At 39.9% G+C, this 10,092-nt stretch overlaps 1 protein-coding gene across 4 annotated transcripts in view; it reads left to right on the top strand.

Annotated features, from left to right (window-relative positions):
• The first annotated feature begins 978 nt into the window (after positions 1-978).
• Positions 979-10,092, top strand: part of API5 (apoptosis inhibitor 5) — a 33,676-nt gene continuing 24,562 nt past the window's right edge. For 2 of the 4 annotated variants that reach the window (XM_054441673.2, XM_063670974.1), the window contains exons 1-3: positions 1,008-1,222; positions 7,695-7,856; positions 9,881-9,974. In XM_054441673.2, the coding sequence (XP_054297648.1) occupies positions 1,154-1,222; positions 7,695-7,856; positions 9,881-9,974 (325 nt within the window). In that variant the 5' untranslated portion in view covers positions 1,008-1,153. Of the gene's footprint in view, positions 1,223-7,694; positions 7,857-9,880; positions 9,975-10,092 lie in introns of all 4 variants that reach the window. The other 2 variants (XM_054441672.2, XM_054441671.2) reach the window with 2 other exon arrangements.

The following is a 10,092-nucleotide window of genomic DNA, read 5'->3' as shown; positions in this document are numbered from 1 at the left end:
ATAATAGTATGTTAATAATATATAATAGTATGTTAATAATATATAATGGTATATTAATAAATAATAGTATGTTAATAATATATAATAGTATATTAATAAATATAGTATGTTAATAATATATAATAGTATGTTAATAATATATAATAGTATGTTAATAATATATATTAGCATGTTAATAATATATATTAGCATGTTAATAATATATATATTAGCATGTTAATAATATATATTAGTATGTTAATAATATATATTAGTATGTTAATAATATATAAGTAGATTAATAATATATATTAGTATATTAATAATATATGTATATGAATGATATTTATTAGTATATTAATAATATATATTAGTATATTAATACATATATTAGTATATTAATAATATATATTAGTATCTTAATAATATATAAGTATATTAATATATATTAGTATATTAATAATATCATATATATAATTTCATCTAAACTTGTATCTTAGAAATTGTTATCAGTAAGCATACGTGATTTCATTTATTTATTACTCTCTTGGGTACTGGACATAATCAGGTGCCCCCAATTCTTTACACTGGCAGCAAAGATAAGCAAATTCTTCCAGCAGGCCAAATTTGACCCCACGCTTGATGAGTGTGGTGGACACAGAAGGTTTTTTAATGGCATAGGAATGTTTTTTGCTTCCCACCGGACCCACTACCCTCTATTGCCACCGATTAATATTACCTTCCTTGAATCAGGAGGAAACCATTTGTGACTTCTCATATGTAAGATCTTCTAAGGGCAGAAACGCAATTTTCTTTGTATTTACCTCCCCGCCCACCCACCCACACCGCTTCCATCGAGAGCCTCCAGCCAAGCTCAAGCTTTCAAAAAGGCGTGAGCTAATTCAATCATCTTTGCCGCTTTTTGCTCCTCCAAGTTGTAGAGGGCGACAAAAACCGCGGAGGCGCATTGGAGTCTACTGAAGGCCGCTCCCGACGCGCGCGTCTTTACGTAGACGTCGGGGGCGGAGCCGCGCTGTGCGCGGTGACTGGCGGCTGCACTGGCGGCAGCTGGAGGTGTAATAGTGCGGGTAGTGGGTTTGGAGAAGTTCCGAGGTGGCGGTGGCGCCGGTCAGGACAAGGATAGCGGAAGCGGGCCCTGGGCTTGTCGCTCACCATGCCGACGGTGGAGGAGCTTTACCGCAATTATGGCATCCTGGCCGATGCCACGGAGCAAGTGGGCCAGGTGAGTGAGTCCCCGGGCGGCCTGCAGGGCCCGGCGCTCCGCGGCCTTTCGAAAGCGCTGCCCGCCGCGCTCCCCGGACCGGGCGGAGGCTGCGGCTTCATCCTCCCGGGGGCTCCTAGCCTCCTCAGGCCGTCTCGTCGGGGTGGGCCTCTCTGGGAGTGTAGACTCTGGCTTCACCAGGGAGACCGCAGTCCCCAGGGTTCCAGGCTTCCCTGCCTCCCTCGCCCAGGCTTTTCTCACCGTGGCGTAACCTAACTCAGCCCGTTCAGGCTCACGTTAATTCTCTTCACGAGCTTTTATCTACAGGATTCTCTTAAGCTTTTCTCCTTTTCGGTGGCGCTCAGTGCTTCCAAGATTGGATCGGGAGTTTCTTCATGAGGTCAAGATGTGGTTTTTTTTTGGGGGGGAGGCAAAATTCTGCTACTAATTGAAGAAGAGTGTTTAGGAGACAGAAGTTTGTGAGAAACAGAAGAGGGACTCTTTGGTCCAGACTTTGATGAGGGCTCACGGTTTCATTTATTCAGTACATTTTTTGAGCGCCGAGCGCTGGAGATACAGATGGAAAGGTCCGCGCTCTCCCAGAATGTACAGTTAGGAGGGAGTGTAGTAAGTGATCAATAAGAAAGATAGGCATTGTGAGGCTCGGCGCGGTGGCTCACGCCTGTAATCCCAGCACTTTGGGAGGCTGAAGCGGGCGGATCACGAGGTCAGGAGTTCGAGACCAGCGTGACCAACATGGTGAAACCCCGTCTCTACTAAAAATACAAAAATTAGCCGGGCGTGGTGGCGCGCGCCTGTAATCCCAGCTACTCAGGAGGCTGAGGTGGGAGGATTGCTTGAACCCGGGAGGCAGAGGTTGCGGTGAGCCGAGATCGCTACACTGCACTCCAGCCTGGGAGACAGAGCAAGACCCCGTCTCAAAAAAAAAAAAAAAAAAAAAAAAAAAGTTTTTTTAAATTTATTCTTTTTAATGAAACATGTTTGAAGAAAATAAAACAGGGCTGGGCGAAGGAGAGTGTGAGAGTGCAGCTCTGAATGGAGTTGTCTGGAAGAGCTCTCTTGCGATGCTTGCCCCCGATACACAGTTTCTCAGCAGTGTTGAATTATCCATACAAGTTATTTGTTCCCTGTATGAGTTTTCAAGTACCGGAGTACATTGAACTTGATAAGTGGTTGAGTATGTGTGTTCTTGGGAAAAGAACCAGGCTCTCCTGGAGGTAACCTTGATCATTGTTTTAGAAATCCCACACCATAGCTTTTCGGTGCTTAGAACTTTGTGATTTTTCTGCTTACGCATCCCTTCTTGGAGAAAGTGGAAGATTCTAGTCTATTAACAGTTGTGGGAGTACCTTTCCCGTCCTCTTTTCTGAACATAATTCAAATAGGACCTTTCTGAGCTGAACGAAAAAAAAATTTCATGTTGGAGATTTATTGTAGCTTAATCTAGAATTGTGAATATACCAGTTTGAAATAGCAAATGCTTTTTTTTTTCCTTCATTCCCTGTCAGTAGGGAATTTCACTTTTATCAGTGAGAAATGTATACGGATGTTCTGCTGTACATGTGGATAGAGTGTGTAGGTCGGTTGTGAAGGAGGAATATTCTGTTCATTAAGAAGATAAAAACTGCTAGGAACGGTGGCTCACGCCTGTAATCCCAATTCTTTAAGGGACCTGGGTGGGCAGATCAGTTGAGGTACAGGAGTTCGAGACCAGCCTGGCCAACATAGTGAACCCCCATCTCTACTAAAAATACAAAAATTAGCCAGGCGGGGTGGCGTGCGCCTGAAGTCCCAGCTATTTAGGGGGCTGAGGCAGGACAATTGCTTGAACCCGGGGGGGGGTGGAGGTTCCTGTGAGCTGATATCGGGCCACTGCACTCCAGCCTGGGCAACAGAGCAAGACTCCATCTCAAACAAAAAAATTAAAAAAAAAAAAAAAAGATACAAACTATGTGTGGTCAATCAGTTTGAATTTGTTGTTCCTAAAAAGAACTAGTAGTGAAGATATTCTCAATCGTATAATTTATCTGTGACTTAGTTGGGTAACTTTGTAGCAAATTGTTCTACCTAAGTTTGACTTTGTTGCTTATCAGTAGGGGGGATAGGGTGAAAGCTAGAACAGTGGTTGTGTCAGGAATCCTTCTAAGAAGCCTTTGAAACCGTATACATAATGCTGTCCCATCCCCTACTGTAATTTTGAGAGTTGCTTGCATTTCCTTCTCATGTCATCTTTATAAAAACCAGATTGAATTGAGAGTTCTCCCCAAGGGGTCAAAATGTCTTTCACAGCAAAAATTTACTCTTTATTTAGTAAGGGTACTTAAGAGACAAGTCTGTGAAAAACGAAAAAGGATACCTTTGTCTACACTTTAATGAGGACTCCGTGCTTTATTCCGTACATTTCACCTATCATGTACCACACACCCGGCTGGACACTGGAATTTAACACAATTCCCTGTAGGTTATGGGTGATCAATGCGTTTTGTATTGACAACTGTCAAGCAACTATTTAAACAGTATCTCTGCATGATGAGATGTAGTGGTTAGCTCAGGTAGCTCAAATATTGTGAATTTTAGGAGAACCAAAGATAATGCCTACTAATTCTGCTCTGTTGGGTTATACTTCTCCCCTTTTAGATAAAATGCCTAAAATCACGTACTAAAAAAGACAGTAGGTTTTAAGATATTGCTTGTAATTTTAACTAACAGAGGCAAAAGCCAACTTAGTAGAGAGGACACCATTTCACTTGTTTTTAAGGAGAGAAAACCGTGTTCATGTTCTTGATGTAGCAAAGCCTGATTTTCATGTCAACTTATGAGAGATTTATGATCAGTACTAAGTTTCCTGGCAAATACCTGTCTGGATACTTCTGAGACTGCATTCAGGTTTGTCAGTCTTGACTTCCTTCTAACTTTTATTTTGATTGTCAACCTTTACCAGAGAGGTGAGCACTGCAGTTGTTCTGATTGCTGCCACTACAGACTATTCCCTCCCCATTATTGTCAATACTCCTTTCAGAGTAATGCCTTCTAAATATATAAGGGTAAACACAAGCCCTCTGAGGTTTTATTGGCTAATTTCCCCAAAGCAGATCAAATCCTCTTTTTGAACCCCTTGGCACGATGTACTTAATAATACTTCAGACTTGTATTTTATTTTATTTCTTATTTCTGTACTTAAATTATAACGTCTCAAGGGTTAAATCCTTTTATGTATTTATTTATTTATTTATTGCTTCTCTTCTTGCACTGTACCTTGCCCTTCAGTAAGTATTTCTTTTTCGTAGTTGAAGAAATGTATTGAAAGAAGGAACAGAGAAACCATTTACAAAAGAAAAACCATTTACACAGATTATCTCTAATGGATAAAGGGAACTTTATCATACACACACACATACATACATATATGAGCATGTATATTCTAATAAGCAAACTGCAGATGACAAATTCTAAGTGCAGAATTATTTAATACCTCAAATCTTCCAGTTCTATCATCTTCTCATGTACCCCCATGTTCTGCCTATGCGTTCATCCTGCCTTTCCCCCACTCTGCCTCTGCTACTCCTTCAGGTCTCACTCTTCTCTTGTGTGCTCCTTTACCTTTCTAATCTCCTTTTCCACTGCACTTTGCCCAGGGCTCCTGACTAGCCATAATAGAGCAAGCTGTGGCCCACCATTATTTAAAATTCTGTTTCAAATTATTATGAATTTACTTATTTTAAAATATAGATACTTAATTTTATATTATGTAGTCGAAATCTTAAAAGTTAAAAAATGTATCTGACACCTGTTAAAGGACCACGGCAGTCGGGCTGATTAGATCTATATAATGCTGAAACCCTGATTCCTTCTCTTCTCAATCATTGAGTATACTAGCTTTGCAGGGTTGGCGTGTAGGCTTCTTGGACTTTTATTTCATGAAATACCACTCTTGTAGTAGTGTTTTTTGTATGATTAAGCTAAAACCACTGACCAACCAAGTTCGTAATCCCTCAAAAATATGTGGAAATATTTATTTCACTTCTCTGAGCCCTAGTTTCCTCATCTAAAAGATAAGAATAGTAGTAACACCTATTGTGATATAGACAAGGAATCACTCAGTCCCTGGTAGACCTTCAATAAGTATTGTTAATGACTCCTTTTTATTTGATTCCAGATTTAATATTTTTTTCTTGGCAAAAGGAAGTTTTGTTTTAAGCAGGGTTTTTTTTTTTTTCATTTAATTTTGGACAGTGTAAGGAGTTTCTTCAAATGGCTTTATAAGTAAGTTTGAGTTACAGAAAATTAGATTTGTGATACCCTGCAAAAAGTAAGAGTGTCAGAACAAACTTTGATTTTATGAAGCCTGCCTAGAAGTCTGAGGCAAACCACAGGAATGTAAAGTGGTAGAGAAGTCAGCATGATTTCTTTTTTTAATGTTTGCGGTGGAAAGTATGTCATACACCTTTCTTTCTTTCAGACAGGGTCTTGCTGTGTCAGGCTGGAGTGCAATGGCGTGACCACAGCTTACCACAGCCTCTAACTCCTGGGCGTGACCATGGCTTTCCACAGCCTTTATCGCCTGGGCTCGAGTGATTCTCCTGCCTCAGCCTCTCAAGTAGCTGGGACTGCAAGCACACACCACCATGCCTGGCTAATTTTATATTTTTTGGGGAGACGGGGTCTTGATGTGTTTATAATACACTTTTCAGTGATGACTCCTGAAGACTGATATATCTGCATTTCATGAAGAAGCTAACCTTATTCACAGAAATTTCTGTTATTTGGGAGTTGTTCTGTAACTTTGCATCCTGCTTTATCTTTTCACTTAACATAGCATTATCCACAAAAAAGAATCACTGTAAAATAAATTTGGTAATTCTGTAGTTCATTGGATATTTATTGGTCATTCCCCGCTAGATGGCATGAAGTAGGCTCATGTGTCTAAAGCACTTAGAACACTCCTTATACATAATAAATACTATACTGTGTATACATTTGGTCAAGATTACAATTTTTAAGTTGTTTTTCCAGTTACTAAGTTTTATTCATATGTCCAAACAGAATATGTATGTGTAGTCTTTCTGTATTTGTTACTGTTATTTACTGTCTTTATCAGTGTCATTTCATAAAAGGACTGGTTTGGAGGCAAGTACTTAAGGAGGATTGGGAACTTATTGATTCCTCCCATTATGAGTATTTGAGGGAGAGCACTTGTGATTTTTTTTTTAAGGAAACATGAGCTTTGAGTGTATTGTTCCAATAAAAGGTTTAAACATGTGACATTAGAGTCTATCTTAATCCAAAATTGTCTGGCTATATGGAGTGAATTGTCATGGCTTTCATATACTGCTATGAGGTAAAATTAAACTGCACTTCCTAACATTGCTGGAATTGCTAAATTTCTGGAATGGGTTCCCTTCACCTTCTTCAAGGTGCTAATTAGAAACAGGTAAATTTTTGTTTAAGTAAATACAGTGCAATTCTTTGTGAATTCTATGGTATTCATTATGATTTATTTATTTACTTGTTTAAGATAGAGTCTCGCTGTGTCACCCGATCTGGAATGCAGTGGTGCGATCTCAGCTCAATGCAACCTCTGCCTCCTGGGTTCAAGCGTTTCTCCTGCCTCAGCCTCCTGAGTAGCTGGCATTACAAATGTCTGCCACCACGCCCAGCTAATTTTTGTATTTTTAGAGAGAGGGAGTTTCACCATGTTAGGCAGGCTGGTCTGGAACTCCTGACCTCAAGTGATTGCCCACCTCGGCCTCCCAAAGTGCTCAGATTACAGGCATGAGCTACCACACCCAGCCATCATTACAATTGTTTTTTTTGTTTGTTTGTTTTTGGTTTTTTTTGGGTTTTTTTTTTGTTTTTTTTGGAGACAGAGTCTCACTCTGTCGTCCAGGCTGGAGTGCAGTAGTGTGATCTTGGCTCACTGCAACCTCCGCTTCCCGGTCTCAAGCAATTCTCCTGCCTCAGCCTCCCAAGTAGCCGGGATTACAGGCTCACACCACCACGCCTGGCTGATATTTGTGTTTTAGTAGAGACGGGGTTTAACCATGTTGGCCAAGCTAGTCTTGAACTCCTGACCTCAGGTGATCCACCCACCTCGGCCTCCCAAGGTGCTGGGATTACAGGCGTGAGCCACCGCGCCTGGCCCATTACAAATTTTTTAAGCATGATACAGTCACATGGCCAGAGTTAATAATCACTAGAATGAAGAAGTATTGGTATATTAACAAACACATTTGCTTTTTCTACTTAAAATTAGACTCATCCGTCTCCCCCAACTCAAAAATAAACCAAAGATGGAGGGAGAACGGAATTGGGAAGATAAGTGTCAGTTTAAGCAGTAAACCTCCAAAAATCAGCCTTATTTCTTAGCCTGTGTAAAAATTTAAAGCACACTCTAACATGTTTGTTATGGTCTTTTACGTAGCTTCCCATCCTTCAAAATCATGTGTCTTTCCTGTTTTATTTTTTATTTCAGCATAAAGATGCCTATCAAGTGATATTGGATGGTGTGAAAGGTGGTACTAAGGAAAAACGATTAGCAGCTCAATTTATTCCGAAATTCTTTAAGCATTTTCCAGAATTGGCCGATTCTGCTATCAATGCACAGTTAGACCTCTGTGAGGATGAAGATGTATCTGTAAGTTTATGAATGACACTTTATAGCAATCTTTCAGATGTTTCTGTGTGTGGCTAATACAATTGGAGTAGCAATCTGATATGTCAGAGTACACAATAAAATACTACAGTATGGTCTGGCATGGCATCACACCCAGGCTTAAATTTACATATGATAAAGTGTATTAGCCTTTTTCAACACCTTTAAATTATGAAAAATGCATAGAATCTCAAAATACTTAGTTTCGCTTATCATTTATCAGCTGTTAAAAATGCATTGTGGCTCACATCTTGTTTCATAGATTGTTATTCATTGTGCATATGAAATTAGACTGTTTTTAATCAATTTGTGCTTACTTGGATATTTAAATTATTAAGTGTTATATCATAAAATGTAGTTTCACTACCCTTATATATTTTGCATGGCAGAAAAATGGTCTGTGTAATAAGTGAATAGGATTACTAGATTAAAAAGAAATAGTTTTTGTTTTTTGTTTTTTGGGGTTTTTTTTTTGGAACAGAATTAACTGGTAATATTTCTGGCTGCTGACACAGGTTCCTAAGAATATTCAACCGTTAGCTCTTGTCTTTTCAGATGAAACAGCGAATTGCCAACATTTCATGCAGAATTTGCTGGATATGAACCCTATACTTTTTTTGCTTTTTTAATAGAGACAGGGTCTCACTCTGTTGCCTAGACCGGAGTGCAGTTGCACATCCATAGCTCACTGCAGCCTTGAACTCCTGGGTTCATGCATTTTTTTTCCACTTTAGCCTCCCAAGTAGCACAGGCCACCATTCCCAGCTGATTTTTAATTTTTTTGTAGGGTCTTACCATGTTGTCCAGGCTGGTCTCAAACTCCTGGCCTCAAGCTATCCTCCCACCTTGGCCTTCTGAAGCATTGGGATTACAGGCGTGAGCCACCTCATCTGGCCCCCTGTACATATTTTATGTAAAAATCGAATAAGCCAAGATCAGTATTTGGAATTAAACATGCAGAATATAGCCACAAATGTTGTATTTAGTAGTCAATACTGAAAATTCTAAACAGTTACTAGGTATAACATTGCCACAGTAGCCATTTTTAAGGAATACTATATTATAAGCCCATAGGTAGTAAAAACCTAACAGTTGCATATAATTAGCATATAAATAGTTGTTTATAATCTCAAATCTGTCTCTTTCAGCGAGACATTGTTAACATCCCTTTTTATATTTTATTCTGTGTAACTTGAATAATAAATTGGAGCAAATTCTCTTTTGTTTTGTTTTTTTGTTTTTTGTTTTTTTTGAGAAGGAGCCTCACTCTGTTGGCCAGACTGGAGTACGGTGGTGCGATCTTGGCTCACTGCAACCTCTGCTTCCCTGGTTCAAGCGATTCTTCTGTCTCAGCCTCCCAGGTAGCTGGGACTACAGGTGTGTGCCACCACACCTGGCTAACTTTTGTATTTTTAGTACAGACAGGGTTTCACCATATTGGCAAGGCTGGTCTCAAACTCCTGACCTCATGATCTACCCACCTCAGCCTCCCAAAGTGCTGGGATTACAGGTGCGAGCCACCACGCCCGGCCAATTGGAGCAAATTCTTTTTAAAACTGCTAGAAATCTGCTGTTTTATATTTTTGTGACTCATATGCCCCTAATGATGGCTTCTCTGTGGTTTTAGTTTTCTTAAAAAGTTGAGTTTGCGGCTGGGCATGGTGGCTCATGCCTGTAATCCCAACACTTTGGGAGGCTGAAGTGGGAAGATCACTTGAGCCCAGTAGTTCGAGAACAGCCTGGGCAACATAGGGAAACCCACCTTTAAAATTAGCCAGGCGTGGAGGCTTGCGTCTGTAGTCCTGGCTACTAGGAAGGCTGAGGCAATAGGCTCTCTTGAGCCTAGAAGGTCAAGGCTACAGTGAGCCATGGTTGCACCACTGCACTCCAACCCGGGCAACAGAGCAATACCTTTTCTTTAAAAAAAAAAAAAAAGAAAAGAAAAAGCTGTTTGTTATTTTAAAGGTGATAGTATTTGGTTAATTTTTGTTTGAAATCATGCCCAGATTCGACGTCAAGCAATTAAAGAACTGCCTCAATTTGCCACTGGAGAAAATCTTCCTCGAGTGGCAGATATACTAACGCAACTTTTGCAGACAGGTAAGGGATTTTATTATTACCTTTTTCTCTAAATATATATCTTCTTTCTGAAATGTTGACTCTGTTTTTAGGTTTTAAATGGGGTGCAGGAGAGCTGGAGGTCCTACCTCTGATAGAG

The sequence above is a fragment of the Pongo pygmaeus genome, chromosome 9 (assembly GCF_028885625.2).
Source record: "Pongo pygmaeus isolate AG05252 chromosome 9, NHGRI_mPonPyg2-v2.0_pri, whole genome shotgun sequence".
Classification (NCBI taxonomy): Eukaryota; Metazoa; Chordata; class Mammalia; order Primates; family Hominidae; genus Pongo; species Pongo pygmaeus.
The sequence above is the reverse complement of the archived record's forward strand: the minus strand, read 5'-3'. Positions and strand labels throughout refer to the sequence as shown.